Genomic DNA, 18,770 nt, shown 5'->3' with positions numbered 1-18,770 from the left:
TTAATCTTCTCACCTCATTTATCGTTAGACATTACCTTACCTATACATAAGTTGCTGTATTCCTACTTACTTATTGAGTTTTTATTGGTTTTTATTATTTATTCTCTTAAGTTTTTAAAATATATAAAAATAATACTAAATTACATGCAAATTAAAAATATTTCTTGATATTTCAAACCACTTAAGCGGATTCAGAAGCTTTGGCCTTCTTGGCAATCTTAGCTTGAGCTTTGTTGCCCATGATACCACCACCCCAGTGCTTCTTAACTTCATCGTATTTGTCAGCAAAGTTAGCATCAATGGTAGAAACCAACTTAGCTAAAGCAGCTTCATCTTCAGATCTAACTTCAGTCAAAGCAGCGACAGCAGAAGTCTTTTGGTTAACTAAAGTACCTAATCTAGCCTTACCCTTGACAATGGCGTATGGAACACCCATCTTCTTACATAAAGCTGGTAAGAAAATAACCAATTCAATTGGGTCAACATCATTAGCGATCAAAACTAACTTAGCCTTCTTGTTTTCAATCAAAGAGACAACATGGTTCAAACCAAACTTAACAGCATATGGCTTTGGAGAAGCTTCTTGTCTAGTCTTACCTTCAGCAATGGCAGCAGCTTCCTTAGTTAATCTTTCCTTCTTTTCAGCTGAAGATTCTGGTCTGTATTTGTTGAATAATTTGAAAGTTTCAGAAGCAGTGTTTCTGTCCAAAGTGTATTGGAATTGAGCAATGGTTGGTGGAACCTTCAATCTGATAGATAAGATCTTCTTTTGTCTTTGTAATCTAACATATTCTGGCCATTTGACGTATCTGGACAAGTTTCTCTTTGGTTGAATGGATTGACCAATACCAAAGTTCTTTGGAGTAGAGTGAGTCAATGGGTTCTTAGCCTTAGAAGACTTGGTGGATTTAGCACCAAATGGAGCTGGAGCAACTTTCTTACCTGGAGCCATTTTTGATCGATGTTTTTGTTCACTTATTTAACAAATATAAAAAAATCTAAAAAGCCAATATATAAGAACAAGTTGAAATCTACTCTACTTCTACGATTATTCTGCATATCTATCATTGTTTCGTATTTCCTCAATGGTTAACCGCCCTTGGACAGCATACTTACCATTTCCGCCTATTTGCTTATTACGTGGAAAATATCGATATTGTGAAATTTCCAAGATTTTCTCGCGTCATCGACAGTATTTCCCGAGTTATTTTTTCAGGGAAATGTTTCAAGAGAAAAATCGATTTTTTTATTGGTTTTCAAATTAAATTTTCAATGTCTGGGTGTAAATATGAACCACCCAAACATCTTTAAAGAACAGTCACATTTTCTAAAATCAGACTGAAAAATTAGAAAAACAGACTGAATATTCAATCTGTCATCAATTAATTTCAATACAATGGATAAATAAATTCAAAATTGTAAGCTGAAAATAAAATTGACATTTTTCGTTGCAACATTTCAAGGAATGACTTGGCCATGTCTGTACCTTCACCAGTTTGGGAAGAATCGATAAACAAAAACAAAAACAAAAATGAGAATGCAAATAAAAGTAACAACTCTAATTCAGCTGCTTTGAATGATTATTTAGCAGAAAATGCCTCAAATAAAATAAATAATAATACTAATGAAAACAATAATAATGACAATTTTAATGATAATGCTACCAAAAGAAACCGATATAATCATTATGATAATAATAATGATGATGATGATTATGATTACGAGATGCAGGATTTTAAACCAATCCCTTTTACATCTAACCAGAAACCCAAACCCTATTATATCCCGCAACATCCTTCCAATGGACCAAATAATTCTACCATTCATGAAATTGTACCCAATTTGGATATGTCATCGCAATGGAACCAAAAGAGTGGTCGAATCGGAAGATCTGACTCGAGTAATAATAATATTAATAATACCAGACAAAGGACACCGACTGTCTCAAGTAACGTGCTTAATATAGGTCAATTTTATAGTGATAATTTGGAGCATCCATCTCCAACTATTGACAATAACATTGACCAGTTGAGGGTAAGAAGATCAAGCAATACAACTAATACTATTAATAACAATGATGGCAATGTAAATATTTCGCGTACAAATACTAATAGGTCAGCAATTCAAGATTATGATGATGCTCATGAAAAGAATAATGTACCTATTATAGTTAAACCCAAAACGTTATACCAAAATCCTCAAACTCCAACAGTCTTACCTTCAACGTATCATCCAATTAACCGATGGTCTATTGTTAAAAACAGTTATTTGAAGGAATTTCTAGCGGAATTCATGGGAACAATGGTCATGATAATTTATGGATCTGCTGTTGTTTGTCAAGTACTTGCAGCTGGAAAATATCAACAAAAACAATTCAATGATGCCTTGAATGAATTACAAGGCGATGCAGACGTTGATACTGGAAGTATAAAAATAATACAAACATTAGAAAACCTCGTGTCCTCCGTGTCAGGCGGTACATTTGATGATATTGCCCTGGGATGGGCTGGTGCAGTGGTCATGGGATATTTTTGTGCTGGTGGAAGTGCCATATCAGGTGCCCATTTAAATCCATCTATAACAATTGCAAATTTTATATATAGAGGATTTCCTGCTCAAAAAGTTCCTATTTATATCGGTGCCCAATTACTAGGTGCATTTTGTGGTGCATTAATTCTTTTCATTTATTATAAAGAAGTCATTGTACAAACATATGAAGAATGGTGGAAAACTGAGGCTGTCGCATCAATGTTTTGTGTGGTTCCAAAACCATATTTATCAAGTTCAAGACAATTTATTTCAGAATTCTTATGTGGTGCCATGCTTCAAGCTGGTGTCTTCGGTATCACTGATCCATATACATGTCTATCCTCAGATTTGTTCCCCCTTATGATGTTTATTCTTATTTTCATGATTAATGCTTCTTTAGCATATCAAACAGGTACAGCAATGAATATGGCTAGAGATTTGGGACCAAGACTAGCTTTATACGCAGTTGGATTTGATAGAAAAATGTTATGGGTAGCTCATCATCATTTCTTCTGGGTCCCCATAGTTTCTCCCATCATAGGCGCAATAGCCGGCGGTTTGGCATATGATGTTTGTATCTATCAAGGTCATGAGTCACCTGTTAATTGGCCCCTTGCTGTATATAAAGAGATGCTATTAAAATTATGGTTCAGAAGACCAGGATGGAGCCACAGAACAAAGGCTCGAACGACATCCGAGCTAAGTGGTTTCTCTTATGGAGAAGATGAACTCAACGATAATATCTCTGCTATTAGGAGTACCCTTAGCGATAATAAATTCAATAAAAAGAAGAAACCAGTAAATGAAGAAGATATGCCTGAAAAAGCTGTTCAGTTCAAATCTGTGCATCGAGTTGAGCGAACTGATGCAGGTATTCCCACTATTTTAGAGGAACAAGAATCAATAGAAACGACATCTTTAGACGCAGTTCATTCTGCAAGTACAAGCAGCTTCGACTAGTTCATTCCATCATCAATTGTGACAACTGGATAAAATAGACAATAATAGGAAGGTATCTATCCATATGTAAAAGTTATATCGATATATAGCTGCAAATATAGATAGTAATTAATAGCAGGGAAAAGTTTTATTATGCTACAACTACATTATCACACACATATATATTGGGGGACTGCACTACGGTTGGTGAACACTTTTTGACTCGTATATAATAAATCTTACGGTAGCAAACTGGATACAAAGGTACTAGTCCATCGCTCTAGATACTTCTCATGGTGACACATACCAACAATTTCAGAAGTGTCGCAAGGATGTATGAAGTACCATGTTTCCGCAAGGCCATCATGGGAATGAATATCTAAGTTAATTTGGATCCAAGCAGGAAGATTTAAAAAGTCTTTAATGTCCGGTGGGAAAACGGGAACCTTAACTGTAATACCGGTTTCATCAACAGCGTATTTCCAGACACGCAACAACAATTGCGGTTCTTTATACACAACAGAATAAACAATTTTCAATTCGAGGTGAGCGAAGTCTTGCTGCTCTGGAGATATATTAGGGTTAGAGGGGAAATCAGCGTTGATTGATAGCCAATCATAACTTGGAGATAGATGAATATGTTTGCATTTTCCCCATTCTTGAAAGCCTGTGGATTCATAAAGATTCTTTAATTGTTGTTTATACTCTTCATGACTTATCATCGTTTGGTTAAGTAATCTATTATATCTTATAACAGCTTGAAGGATTGTCTTCAATCCCTTCGTTAAGTCGCCTTAAGTATGCGTCCGCTAACTACTGACTTAAAGGGAATCTAGCGAATAAAACGGCAAAAACCAAATTACCAAACTAACAAGAAGAAGGTTAAAAATATAGTCAAAAAACTATATATTCACTAAATAAAATTGCTAGAAAATATGTGTATTTTGTAATCATAGTGTAACTGAAGAAACGATATAATTAACAGAATAAATAAGTTGCAGGAGTGTTATATACTAACGGATATCATATTCAATATCACCAAGTAGAAAAAGGGATGGAAGAACAAAGGATGGGAGAGATTGTAGACTAAAAGGTTGCCAACTGTTTCTTTATTTGTGCAATTGCGTAGGCGGGATTCAATCCCTTTGGACAAGTCCTTGTACAATTCAGTATAAAATGGCACCTATATAGTGATAACGCATTTTCCAACATCTTCTTCCTTTCCTTAAAAGCTTGATCTCTTGAGTCGACAAGCCAACGATAAGCTTGTAGTAATACTGCAGGTCCCAAATATTGTTCCTGGTTCCACCAATAAGATGGGCATGCGGTAGAGCAACATGCACAAAGGATACATTCATAGTATCCATCCAGCCTCTTACGATCCTCAGGGCTTTGTAGGATTTCTCTTCCCTTTGGGAAAGAGTTTCTCTGTAAGTACGGTTGTATGGATTTATATTGTTGGAAAAAATTGGTTAAATCGGGAACTAGATCCTTAATGATGAACATATGTGGTAAAGGGTAAACTTTGGTTTCTTGCTTCAGATTATTGTCGATTTCACATGTGCAGGCCAGTGTATTTCTTCCTCCGATATTCATTGCACATGACCCACACACACCTTCTCTGCATGATCTACGGAATGCCAAACTTGAATCTTTCTCGTTTTTAATCTTTATAAGGGCATCTAGAACCATTGGCCCGCAGTCATCTAAATCAACTTGGAATGTTTCTAAGAAGGGCTTCTTAGCAGGGCTATCTGGATTCCATCTATAAATTTTGAATTGTTTTAATCGCTGAGCCTGTGGGAGACCAACTCTAAAATACCTTCTACCGAAAGCATTTAGAGAAGATGAATATATACTTTTCATGGACGTACTTAACATAGTATCAGGGTTTTTTTCAATAAATGATGTATATTATTTTGGTATATAGTTCCTAGCTATTTGACTTATATAGAGTATGATCCGTTATTGTGTAAAACAAATGATTTCTTTCTCCGTCATGTCTGTTTATATATAATCCTTGTGGAGAGGGTTGGTTACGCCTGTAGTTAATATCTCTAAAACCCAAAGACCCTTTATTTTTGATCTCGCCAGTTATTTTTTTGCGGAGTTTTTTTTGTAAGCTGACAACCGCCCCTAGCAACGCGAACGGGAAACAATGGATCAGAATAAGAGACGATTTATCATAAAACAGCTTCGCATGATTTATTATATTCAATGACAGCTGTGCTTATGTTCTTGTAAATTGATTTCTTCACGGATGAATCGGAAATGGGAATAAAGTATTCACTTTGAGATTTTAACTTGATATAAATACCATCTCGTTCTAAGGTAATACCTTGGATACATGGATAGGATGTACTCCACATGACTTCTTGTGTAGCTAATCTGATTTCGGCAATTCTCTGCATTGAGATTATTACAACTAATTCCTTACCGGGCAGAATAACGTGGGCCAAGTAACGGTCATTCATGAACAAACCACCGTTAGCTGTCTTGAGCCAATACTGTCCTTGAGCATCCCTGAGACGATAACATCTAATAATTTGATCATAGTCTACATATCTTGGTAATCTAATACGATTTGTTGTTTGTAAATCCAACACAGTTGTTGTACTCTTAACACCTTGGCTTAAATTACTTGTCAGATCGAGGAATCCGATGGCTGTTTTAGTCGGTAGTCCAATTAAACCTTTCCCTAATCCCTTGAAGAATCCAGATGCACCTTCCTTCTGTGCTGCTTTATATGGATCTAAAGCCACTCCACTAAACCCACTGCCAAGCGTTGTTGCAAATGATTGAGCTGAGGTGGCAAATACGCTCCTACTATTACTATTTATTCTTTGTTGTAACCTTCTCGCTTCTTGGAAACTTGAATCTTGTGTCACAGATAAACCTTTTGCAACTGAACTTGTTAATTTGGCCATACTATCAGATAACCCAAAAACGGTCTTTTTGGCAAAACTAGCTCCTCCTTTTGCTAAGTGGATACCTATTTCTTGTGGTCTATCGTTCATCATATACCCTTGATAAGGTTCATAAAATAAATCCCAAACACCAGAACTAATAGTATTGAATAAGCCAACTGGATTTCCTAAAAAGTCTGCAGATCCTAATATTTTATGGATTTGATAAAAAAACTGTTGACTATAATGTGTTTTCATCGATGAAATCAACACGGGAAGTGGGACTCTTACATTATCCATATATAAAGAGTTCAATTTGATAGGGGCATCATTGACATTCCCGATCGCCATCGTTAACATATTGATAAAGAACAGTGAACCCAATTCTGTAGGTTGATCATTTGCTGTATTTAGCCTCTCTGTTCTTGCAAAAGATAAATGCAATAAAGTAGGTTGAATATGGAATATCTCAAAATAAATATCATCAGCGACGTCTATATCTTTGGGTTGTGGCAATTCAAGTAAACTAGAGAAATCTTCTTCTTCAGGTTCTTTATCCCACGGGGCTCCGGGAAACCTGCCAAACTCAATTAAGGCATAGATAAAATCTTCATCTAAACAAATACTAAATTCTTGTAGTAAGCATGTAACGTGCTTGAAATATGGGACACCATGCGTATCATCTTTCACTCTCGATATTGAACCGGAAAACACTGGGTGATTTTCCATATCTCTTTCCGTATTTGGTATAGCAGTAGGAAATAATATATTAGGGAAGACACTTCCAAAGAGCTGGTTATCGATTTGTAGCCATTTTAGTTTCCAACTATAGGTGTTATACAGATCAGATTCGTTATATCTAAATTCGATACCTTTAGCATTGATGTATAGTAATTCTTGTAGTTTGTCGTTAATCAACGAAATTCCAATACCCTCAAATTGAATAACCACCTTGGTTCGAATATTCTTATCCTCATCATCGGCTTCAAAGCCTTCGTTTGAACTACTTAATGAAGTCGAAGAGGCTTGTTGGGAGCGTTCCTTATACAAGCTGACTTCTGGATTATAATTTGTTATAACAAGTGCCTGTGTTGGGCCATCTGCTACAACATTTAGGTCTACAATTACAGGTGCCTCTGTGGCAACTCCTCCTGGGAGTCTCATTGGTTTCAAATTACCTATTTCAGCAAGCTGTATCTCACGCTTACGTCCCCGGGATGTAATAATGACTTTTTTCTGTCTGGCTGCTGGATAATCCCATGCATAAGGCATTACACTTCTTGGTGGAACGCGGTAATACAAAGGTGTATATTCTGTATCTGTAACATCTTCAGATGGATCATTTTCATAATAATCATCGATGAGTTTAATATCTCTTTGATAAAAGATAAATTCATAGTCACTGAAATTCCTAATTGAAAAAGGCCATTTGTTATCCCCGTCTTTTAGTTGGATAAAGACAGTGGCTCCTTGTAAAACGATTTCAATTTTTAATAACATATGCGTATTATTTTCTTGAAGGACTTTCAAATAAGTAATCCCAATATCATTAATGAAAAAGGAAGGGGACCAATCTGATAACTGCCCGACTAATTTAATACAGATCTTTTTGTTCAGGACATTTCTCAACTTATAAAGAGGGCTAATTTGTTGTGGTTCAACAACTTGTATATTAACAGAGCCAGCTTCGCAAATTTCTATTGGTATTGACAAGCCATTTTTAAATATGAATCGCGGGGTGACTTCGATAATGGTACTCAAGGCAAAGGCACCATGACCCTCTGTAATATTCAGTCCTAAGTTGTATTCTTGTTCTTTATTGGTAATCGCCAGAGTTGTGTCAACTGTTTGTCCAACTGCATCAAAGGATAACGGAATACTCCATTCTGTTTCTCTAAATTTGATCATTGCTCGATTATTTTTATTGTGCAGTTGCTCAAAAGAAAACATTTTAGGAGCACTCTTACGTTTACCTTCCTCATCCGTTATCTTAGATTGGGCAATATTGGAGAGATCCCGTTGAATATAAAGATCTCGATCTGTTCGATTCAGGATAATATAAGGTGAATATATCCTTAGCAGCTTTGTCCTCGTCCCTTCTAGGGTCTGATAATTAATTACGAGTTGGAGTGATTGACCATTATCTAAGACTAAAGATAAAATGTTTTCAGGTTTCAAAGCGCTCTTGAGAGGTGTATTAACGATCGATGATTTAGAAAGTGGATTGTTTTCAAGGAGCGGCTGCACAGAAAGAAGTAAAAAGTCATCAAGTGAAGCATGATGAATATATGTTTCTTCCTTCTCCTTTAAGAATTTAAACGTTTTCATATCTTCTTTTTTACTAAAGAGACAAAAGTTTATATCACATGGTAGTAGATTCTCGATTATCAAAGAAGGAGAAATAGTAACTCTCATATGAGGATATATTTTAGCCAACGGTTCGTTACTATCAAACTTCCCATTCAACTCAACAAAAAAGCTTTGAGAGGCATCGTCTTTTGAGATACAGCGGAATGACACCGGTTTATCTAGTAAGTCTCGCCAAGTAACTTTCTTTTTGGACCATTCAAAATTGATACTGGACATAGGTCTTATGCGAATGTTAGCATTATATACGACATTCACTGGGATTGAGCGACTCTCGGAAGTTCCAATGGATAAGGTTATCGTTTCGCCATTTGTTGTATCTTCCACTAAGACTTCAAATCCAGTGTGTGTATTGTTTTCCAAAAGCATGGTTGATCTAAATGTAATCATCTTGATATTATCTTCAGCACATTTTAGCTCTGTAATGATCCTGTTATGGACATGATTTACCGCAGGTTTCAATAAATGTAACAATTCTCCTTCATATGTCGCATCGATCGATAAAGTGGTTGTATAGTTGGAATTTAAAATGGAAACGCCCAATACGCTCTTCTTGTTATCTGTATCCAATTTTTCTCTGATGTTCTTCCAATCTTCAAACTCCCAAGGTAGTCTTTCTCCATTCTTTAGGACTGTTGAACCATTTCGCTCTGTATTTTGCGTTGCTTTTATCCACACTGATAAATCAAACCCTGTATCGTTGATCAGTAAGTAGGGTTTTTGTAAACCTCTTGATGTCAAATCAACATCCGCCGTTAAAGAACGCGGTATTTGCGACAACATGGATATACACCTCGAGGATAAAGTAACATCTGCTATTTTCCTGGATATGACGTCTAATATCAGGGAAGCTTCCTGGTTGACACCCTTTGATAAATGTATAGATATTGGGATAGCCTCTACCAATGGTTCCCAACTTGACCTGGAGTAATTAAATACATTAACATAAGTTTCAAAAGTGGATATAGCATCAAGATCGGTGGACCAATCTTTGGCTGAAATGGTAAATGAATTTACATTATAATCAAAAATGGGCATTTCGTGGACGTCTCCCATCAATATCAATCTCAACCCTCCAATGTCACCTTCAAACTTTTCCGCTCTCAAAATTATATCTGGCGCGGCCGGTTTAATTTTAGGTTTGGATATGGAGCTAATAGAGCTTAAAAGACTCGGTGCATATTTAGACAATTTCCTTTCAAATTCTTTCGAGAAATGTTCGTAGATCGGTTCCTCTTCCTTCACAATTGCCTGTTCCGAATCTGCTGTCTTCTCCTCTAATAAGGATACTGCTCTATTAAAAATCGACATAGCTAGCCTAATATCTCTCAAAGAGATACGCATAATAAGTGGTTCTATTGAAAAATTGATTAGAGTCAAAAGCTTTTCGGCAGTGGAATCTCGTTGATCGATTGTTAAGGAAGAAGAAAAGTCATCTAGCACTCTCAATTTATAATCATCTTCAGAATTCAGCTTAGTTAAGAAGAGACCGACGTTATTTGCAGAAATGTTTGTGAGATTCTGAGCAGCCAACAAGAATTGTCCAACGCTAAACACAACAGCATCTGAGTCGATATCAGTAGGATCTGCTAATAAAATAACTGATGTGTCGATAATATTAATTGAGTACTGGAATTTATCATTTGAAGGAGATGATGATTCTTCTATCTCAAGCATATTGTTCGATTCATAATCTACCTTTATTTGCTTGTGAACATCAGAAGTAGTCAACTTATTGACGGAGTTTACATAATTCTTTAGTGCGATGACATGATCCATTGCCAGAATAAACTTTGGGCTACTGATGGTGGAAAATATACTCGTTAGCATCCCATTTTCTATCCGTTGTCTCGATATATTGGCAAAAAACTGATGTGTTTGCTCTGATGACTTTTGAATCAACTGTCTGTAATGATTACCTTCGATATTTCTTGTATCCTCCAATGTGAATGAGGTAATATGTGATGTCCCCTTTAGTTCACTGTCTGGCGTTAGGTGAAGGGCTACACCTATATCTTGAAGCATAATCTTCGTCAAGCTACAGTCATCCACTGTTACATTATCTTGAGTTTTCTCAAAAAATGTCAATGCTATTTCTGGCGCAGTAAAATGGAACTCGATATCTTTCTTCGTTTCTTCCATGGCAGGTTGGGTGGATAATGATGGCGTATTATCATTAATATCTGCAGAACTTGATATACCTTCGTCAACATTGGCGTAAAAGCTTTCCTCAGGGGAATTGATCACAGTATCGTCGGTAGCTGTGAAGGTATTTTGGACAGCGTTTATAACGTTAACTAAATATGCAAGCTGTAATTCTGTGGCCTTGATTTCTAATGGGTCGAAATAACTCGAAATATTAAATTTTGTAAGATTCTCACCCACACCTTGGGAATGGATAATGTCAAATATTAATGCCATGTTATGGACCATATATAAGTGCTGTTCTTCCCCATTTGTAAGATTTAGTATTGAAGACATCCTACTTTCTCGAACTCCTGTGCGGATATTATTGGTTTTCACTTTTGCTGCATTTGTGATAAAGTTATTCTTGACAAAAAATTCACCTAAATAGATCTCGAAAACGTCAATTTCATTATTGGGCCCATTATTAGATATTTTTGGAAACCGAATTAACGGTGCGCTTATTAAAATATCCATTTTCATATCATTGACAGTTTCGATTGAAGGCGCCTGATTATAAGCTGCTTGTCTAGCACTATCGAAGAACGTTTTCATTTTCTGAAATTTATAGAAGTAATTCATTAACTTTTGGAATGACGATTCGTTGAAATTTACATGCATGGAACCAGTCACAAGTTTTAAAAAAGAATTATAATCCTTTTCATTCGTGGCAGAATCAAAAGTCTGATAATTCAATTCGGCCAAGTTCTTACCATCCATTGAAACTAATTGTCTAAATACAGAAGTCCGCTCAAAACTCTCATTCAACTCATCAGTCAGCTCAAACCCATCTAATTTAAGATTGAGGTTCATACTTTCTGGTAGTAAATACATTTCAAAGGAACCCGCGGATAGGGTTAATGTTGCTAATTTGATAGACTCGTCGTTGAAAATAATTAACATACCTTCCATGTTTAACTGCAGATTTATTTTTTGTGGGCCAAGTTCTGTATCTTCTGAGTTGTGTCTTAGCATATCGGCGGGTATCTCGGGTGCGTTTGGATCTGTAAACGTAAAGATGGCGAAGTTAAGTAACGTCAACAATGACTTGGGAGTCAATATTAATTTAAGCATTTTCATGTCCATATTAACATCTTGATCAAAGACTTCAATTAATTTACTGTTGTATGAAACTATTCTTCCCACTCTTTTGTATCGGAGAGTAAATAGATGGTTACTTTTAGTAGATATATTATCTGAATCTGAAGAGACTAGATATTTGAATTCTGGATTATCACTTCTCTCGATGAAATCTTCAATGGTCAAAGAATGAACAGTCGTAACCAAATTGATACCTTTGATATTTTTGGAGAATGTAAAATTTAAACTTTTCCCAATAACATCAATTAGTTTGTTGCAGCCCATCGTTTCTGGAGTAGTACACTTCAATAAAGAAATTTGGATGAAATCAACTTTGAACTGGATTTCAATCATCTTCTGTAATATTTCCAACTCAGACATCGTACTGAGCGCCTGTAAGGAATCATTAAGACGTGATTGTTCTGCAGCCTCCACATCATCCACATTGACAATAGGAGTTGTATAATCACTTTCTTTGTTGTAGTCAAACAATGACAAGACGCATTTATCTAGAAGTTGTAACATCATTTTATATTGATAATCATTCAGAGAGAGAAGTAATTTTGGAAGGTGACCTGATAAACGAAGCTTTGGTAATTGAAGAGCTTTGCCCAATATCAAAGTGTCTAGAATAATATCCAAAGACATCTTTTTCAGAATATTTAGGTTGTCTAGAGTTTCTTGATCGTTTAAAGAAGACAATAATGATTGTAAATTGGATCCAATAATTACTTGAGTATCTTGAGAGCTAACTTTGAAACGATCGTACATTAATCTACTTATCTCATTAGCATCCATTCTTTCATATTCTTCTGCCTCCATATCTTTTAGTTCATTTATTTTATTCTTGGGAACAACTTGACTGGCAACGGATATATGACCTGCATCAATAATTGCGCAAGGAGTTTCCCAAACATGTGGATCTAACGGTACGACAACTAATGGTGATTGTAAGTCAAGCATTAAGTTAACCGTTTTATGCTCCTCTAATATTGTCTCTATTCCCATTCTTGATTGGTTCGTCCACCCGATGGTTGATTCAGCAGCCCCTAACAAGGCCACCATTGACTCCAAATGCTGTTTTGGTGGGGTAAAAAAGTTTATTACTTCTGTGAGAAAATGAACATGATAGAATATTGTCATACCACGAAGTTTGATGTTCAAATTTGAATGGGCAATCCCATCCAGTGGATTCGATTCAAACGTTGCATCCAATAATGGTTGTCCACTAGATTCCTCATTATCACTGTCGTCTTCAGATTTAGTGATATCTTTAGCAGATATAATATATTTATAAAGGGTATTAGGGGAACCGTCCTTTAATTTGAATTCTTGTAACTTGAATGATGTCTTGAAAGAATCCAATCTCTGTAGAAAGTTTAGTTCACAATTTTCAAAAATAATTTCACCTAATGGAACCTCGAATGACTGTCGTTTAATAGCAAAAAACCCTTTGTTCAATATACCAGTTAACTTGAATGTTGTCCAATCCCTAGGGATCTGAATATCCGCTAATGGTGTTTGATTTTCTTTGAAGTCAATAGTATCGTAAAGTTCTTTCTTTTCTTCTTCTGATATAATCAAGTCTGTAGCCGGTTCGTTAGCATTACCGCTCCACCAAGAAGATATCCATCTACCCTTTGTTCCATGAGACGCATCAGTCACTGCAGTTGAATCACCTGAATCAGCATTTTCTAACTTTTCCTTGGCATATCTTCTTTTCGCAATTAATCTAAACATTACAATTTCATCATAATTCAATTGTTTATGTAGTTCTTGTAACTGGTTTTCCTTTTCCATATCAGGTAAGGTGTTGTCGATTGATTTCAATTTCAATTTTTCAATCCATAAATCAACGTAAGCTCTTCTTTGCTCACCTTTCTTCTTAATATTATCCCAAGTCCACATTTGTTTCTTTTCTTTAATTTCTTGAAGAATACATAATGCAGTGTATTTAAACCAACCAGATGGATTTTCATCAACAGAATATTCTGGTCTATTGACTTTATATTTTTGCGTAATTGAATTCAGATGTATTTCGGTTATAGAGTATAGCAAGGAAGCATAAACTGAGTCATTTAAAGAAACACCAAACTCGTTACATGATAGTTCCAAATCAGTATGTGGTCTTTCCTTTGTGGTACCTGCTTTATTAACTATTAATTTCCCTTCAGCGTCGATAGGATTAAGTAAATATTCATTGTATGATATTCGTTGATTATCTGTTTCTGAGTTATTTTCAGAATTAGTAGAGGTATTATTTGAAATTTCACTTTTCAAGTTTTCGAAAGTTATTTCTGGGATCATTTCATCTTCTAATAATGAAGTTGCGTTTGTATTCCAATAAGCAGAAAAGCTGTCTAAAGTTAAAAGTTTATGTGTAATAATTTGTGTCAATTCGATAAAGCTTGGTTCCCAGTCTTCATTAGTGGAAACTGCTGAAAGTTGTTTCAAAGTCAATCCAAATGCGCATGGATCTTTGCTAAATACCGAATCCATATCTTCATATCTTATATGAATATTTTTAATAGTTACTTGTAAATTGTCAATGATTTTCGTAACCAATGATTGAGTAAAAGATGTATCATTATTATTTTGTTGCTGCTGTGATGACGAAGATGGTTGACTATCATTTGATGATTTGACTCTATTAGCTAATTCCCATTCAGCCAATTTACTTAGTTTTAATCTTAAGTCTCTTTCAATCTGTTCTTGAGTATTATAGGACAATTTTGTTCTTGGGGAACAAATGAAATAACAATCTTCAATAGATATTTTCACAGGTTTATTTTTCAAGTTTGACCATGACACGTTAAGGATAAGTTTCCCTAGGACACCATATTTAACATCTATTGGTAATTCTAAACGATCTAGACAATCTTTCCTTAATTTTAAGTTTTCTAATCTTGCATCTCCACTCCATATCCCCATTTTCAATTGGGCAGGATCGAAATTCTCGACATAAGACCCTAGTAGTCTATTCAATAATGTCGTTGCTAATGACTCCAGCATCGTTTAATTGATGATGAGCTGGGATTTTGATGTCCTTTTAGAGTTTGTTTTTAACTTTTTCCAAACTTTTAGTAAGGGTATAAATGATTGCAATTGAAGATTTTTATATATAAATGAATCAATGCCTCTAGTCTGTGGATAAGTTATGTTCAAAGATGGAAACGTCGAATTCTCATATCCTCAAGTGGGTTGTCTGATTGTTTGTTTTCTATTTACGTTATACGGCTCCCTAATTAAATCGCGATTTACCCGGTGTTGATCTCATTAAGAATATAAACGCTAAATATTTAGACCATCTCCACTCAAGTTACCTTTAACGATAAGAATATTTTACAGTTTGCATTAAGATAAGAGAGGCAGGTTTGTTCGAAGGAATAAATTTCAAGGGTATTTTTCGTTACTGAGTTCTAATGAGATTTGTTACCTGAACAATAACAATCTTGATTTGTTACGTACCTTTACCATAACCGATACGTATGCTAAATTGCAGAAGATCATACATAATATATAAATGAGGATGAATAGTTTATACAATACAATTGAGTTAATAAAATTAGAAGAAGACATATCATTTATATGAATTTATAACTAAGTAACACTAGCATTAGAATATTTATCAATATTTTCTTTCTATCGAACAGCGGTTTCTTCCTGAGACAAGGCCCTAAGTTTATATTAAAAGATAAGATTACATACCACCTCTTAGTCTCAACACAAGATGTAAAGTAGACTCCTTTTGAATGTTGTAGTCAGATAATGTTCTACCATCTTCTAATTGCTTCCCTGCAAAGATCAATCTTTGTTGGTCAGGTGGGATACCTTCTTTGTCCTGAATTTTAGACTTGACGTTGTCAATAGTATCCGAAGATTCTACTTCTAGAGTGATGGTCTTACCAGTTAAAGTCTTGACAAAGATTTGCATACCACCTCTTAGTCTCAACACAAGATGTAAAGTAGACTCCTTTTGAATGTTGTAGTCAGATAAAGTTCTACCATCTTCTAGTTGTTTACCTGCGAAGATCAATCTTTGTTGATCAGGTGGGATACCTTCTTTGTCCTGAATTTTAGACTTGACATTATCAATAGTGTCAGAAGATTCTACTTCTAAGGTAATAGTCTTACCAGTTAAAGTCTTGACAAAGATTTGCATACCACCTCTTAGTCTCAACACAAGATGTAAAGTAGACTCCTTTTGGATATTGTAGTCAGATAATGTTCTACCATCTTCTAATTGTTTACCTGCAAAAATCAATCTTTGTTGGTCAGGTGGGATACCTTCTTTATCTTGAATCTTGGATTTAACGTTGTCAATAGTATCCGAAGATTCTACTTCTAGAGTGATGGTCTTACCAGTTAAAGTCTTGACAAAAATTTGCATTGTTGTTGTGGTCGTCTGTTTTGCTTACTTTTTTGTACCTTTTACTTATACTTCTTGTATAGTAGTATATTTGTGTTACCTATATTGAAAAGGAAGAAGGAAAGAAGTGGGAAAAATATTTGGAGTAGGATAAGGAGAAAACAGAAAGGAACACCTTATATAGAAAGTGGATTTTGGGGGAGAATCCCGATACTGTGTAATTTCATCGTTTCTTTTGCCCTTCCCACACGTGACGGGAGGAAACCTACGCATTGCTCCGTGACTACTTCGTGGCTGGTTGGCTGGCTGACGGGGTAAGGAGGGTTATCCCCCCCCCCTCCCCATAAGTTCCACGGAGGTTATAGTGGTTTCTTTTTTCTTCCTCTTGTAAATTCCCGGAACGGTTACCCGGGAAGCTCCATCATCATTACCATTTTTTTATTTCTCGGCGGATTAAAAATCAATCCGGATTATTCCAGAACATATCAGTATAAATCCTCCACCATAGTAAAAGAGAGCAAATTTTCGCCACTGTATTTGGATTTGAACTTGGACAACTCTTTGGCACCGTCTTGCTTTGCTTACTCAAATGTAAGCGACTAATTGAGGCATATAGATCAATGTAAATGACGTTATATATGTATCTTATGGAAGCATTGCAAGCTCCAATTGGAATTTAAATTAGATCCAGTGATGTATACTAGTGCTGGGATTGCATTCTTGTGAAAGGATTAATTATTATTCATTTCATCTGACAGCTCCTTTCTAACAATAATAATTTGTAATTCCTAAAATTGAATTACAGTAAACCCAGTTGAAAAATATGAACTGTGCAAATGTTGAAACAAAATGTTTACTACTAAAGACAATTTTTTTTTTTCTATATTATTTTTCACTCTTTTTTTTGATGTTACCCGTCCGAAGCAGAAGAAATTGCGACATACGTCAGGAAATGTTGCGCCCTGTAAAAAAGGGCGTCTTAAAATATATAGAATTATATTAATATGTACCGGACCCAGGTACCGGATCCCAAAATTCGACCCTCTAGGTCAATATATTGTAGTAACAAAATAGTCGATCTTTATTACCACTTTTTTCTTCATCTCGAGATACGTAACAAAGTACGTGGAATGATTGAAATTAACTTTACTTCAAATATCTCGCGGTAATAACTGGAAGAAAAGAATGGTAGAGTGAACTGCTTTCTGGAATTTTGAGCCCCTTCACTATGGGAAAGGGCCCCAATTATGGGTATAAAGACGTTTCAAAATAATGGATTTTCTTTTTAGCTAAGAGTCCTTCTTATGTTAGACTAAGCTATTGCTAAGATAGGGATAATGTAACTATTAGGTATGTTCTTGAATTATACAAGATTTATATATCTTATTGTATGATAATTACTTAAAGGAGAGTTCCAGTTGGAGGGCTAAGTGGTCTAAGTAGAGTTGGTTGCAAAGTATCCTTCAATGGATCTCGACGGGTTTGATCAAGTATCTCGACGATAACATTGTGTTACCCGCTCGGCGTCCCAGCTAGGATAGCTCTTTAACCCAGAGCGATTGGCCACGTCTCTCTATACGGTACTCAGCATAATACCAACCCATCCTATAGGTCTCTTGACTATATATATATATTAGGTATGGATGGGTCCATCGAAGTCTACCTAACATCTTAATCGTCTGTACTATTTTTTTTGATTATTTTTCATTTCACAATAATGGTTTAATTTAAGAGTTTTATCAAGTTTACTAATCAAGAATACTACTTACCCAAATATAAACAAGCTTAGTAAAGAGACTTTTTTCCCAGACCTTGCTCCATTTCACTACACACATCTTGTAAAGTCTTTGGATGATATTGAAATATTGTTACCAAAATGGGCCTGCCCATAAAACAGGGCATATCAATTTAAATTGTATTTTGTTGGATTAATTTGTTAGACTAAGCAATCTCTGAGATAAGAATGTAACTTTAAGTGCGTTTTTCTTGAATTATACAAATGTTATATCTTATTATATGATAATTTTCTAAAGGAGAGTTCCAGTTGAGGAGTACATGGCCTTATGTACCTATAGTTAGGTGCTAAATATCAGTCATTCAATGGAGCTACGATAACGCTATGTTACCCGCACTCCGTCCCGCTTAGGGTAACAGCTCACCCGGTGATTGTCACGGTCTCTCTACACAAGTATTCAGCATATAATACCAACCCATTCTATAGGTCTGTCATTGACTATTCTATTAGGTATCGATGAGTCGACTGAAATCTATCTAACGGATTAAAAGGGTACATATAACCTCGACGTGATGTGCTGTTAAATTTATGACTATATAAGGAGAGGAGAACCAGAGAGTCCCGGAAAGGACATATGTGAACTATACATCAACTCCCATAC

The 18,770-nt window shown here is 35.5% G+C and overlaps 6 protein-coding genes across 6 annotated transcripts; 1 reads left to right on the top strand and 5 right to left on the bottom strand.

The window, feature by feature from the left end:
• Nucleotides 1-181: 181 nt before the first annotated feature.
• Nucleotides 182-952, bottom strand: RPL8B (60S ribosomal protein eL8; the record flags this gene model as incomplete). The annotated part of the gene is made up of 1 exon (XM_003670006.1): nucleotides 182-952. The coding sequence occupies one exon, from the start codon at nucleotides 950-952 to the stop codon at nucleotides 182-184; it is 771 nt and encodes a 256-aa protein (XP_003670054.1).
• Nucleotides 953-1,476: 524 nt separating this feature from the next.
• FPS1 (Fps1p) lies at nucleotides 1,477-3,489 on the top strand (the record flags this gene model as incomplete). Its single annotated transcript, XM_003670005.1, has 1 exon — nucleotides 1,477-3,489. One exon carries the CDS (start codon nucleotides 1,477-1,479, stop codon nucleotides 3,487-3,489), a length of 2,013 nt encoding a protein of 670 aa, XP_003670053.1.
• A 218-nt stretch (nucleotides 3,490-3,707) lies between these two features.
• On the bottom strand, nucleotides 3,708-4,190 carry ATG10 (E2-like conjugating enzyme; the record flags this gene model as incomplete). The annotated part of the gene is made up of 1 exon (XM_003670004.1): nucleotides 3,708-4,190. The coding sequence occupies one exon, from the start codon at nucleotides 4,188-4,190 to the stop codon at nucleotides 3,708-3,710; it is 483 nt and encodes a 160-aa protein (XP_003670052.1).
• A 364-nt stretch (nucleotides 4,191-4,554) lies between these two features.
• On the bottom strand, nucleotides 4,555-5,349 carry SDH2 (succinate dehydrogenase iron-sulfur protein subunit SDH2; the record flags this gene model as incomplete). The annotated part of the gene is made up of 1 exon (XM_003670003.1): nucleotides 4,555-5,349. One exon carries the CDS (start codon nucleotides 5,347-5,349, stop codon nucleotides 4,555-4,557), a length of 795 nt encoding a protein of 264 aa, XP_003670051.1.
• Nucleotides 5,350-5,651: 302 nt separating this feature from the next.
• Nucleotides 5,652-15,017, bottom strand: VPS13 (membrane morphogenesis protein VPS13; the record flags this gene model as incomplete). The annotated part of the gene is made up of 1 exon (XM_003670002.1): nucleotides 5,652-15,017. One exon carries the CDS (start codon nucleotides 15,015-15,017, stop codon nucleotides 5,652-5,654), a length of 9,366 nt encoding a protein of 3,121 aa, XP_003670050.1.
• A 688-nt stretch (nucleotides 15,018-15,705) lies between these two features.
• Nucleotides 15,706-16,395, bottom strand: UBI4 (ubiquitin; the record flags this gene model as incomplete). Its single annotated transcript, XM_003670001.1, has 1 exon — nucleotides 15,706-16,395. The coding sequence occupies one exon, from the start codon at nucleotides 16,393-16,395 to the stop codon at nucleotides 15,706-15,708; it is 690 nt and encodes a 229-aa protein (XP_003670049.1).
• Nucleotides 16,396-18,770: the final 2,375 nt, after the last annotated feature.

Source organism: Naumovozyma dairenensis, chromosome 4 (assembly GCF_000227115.2).
Source record: "Naumovozyma dairenensis CBS 421 chromosome 4, complete genome".
Lineage (NCBI taxonomy): Eukaryota > Fungi > Ascomycota > Saccharomycetes > Saccharomycetales > Saccharomycetaceae > Naumovozyma > Naumovozyma dairenensis.
This window is presented reverse-complemented; position numbering and strand designations above follow the sequence as displayed.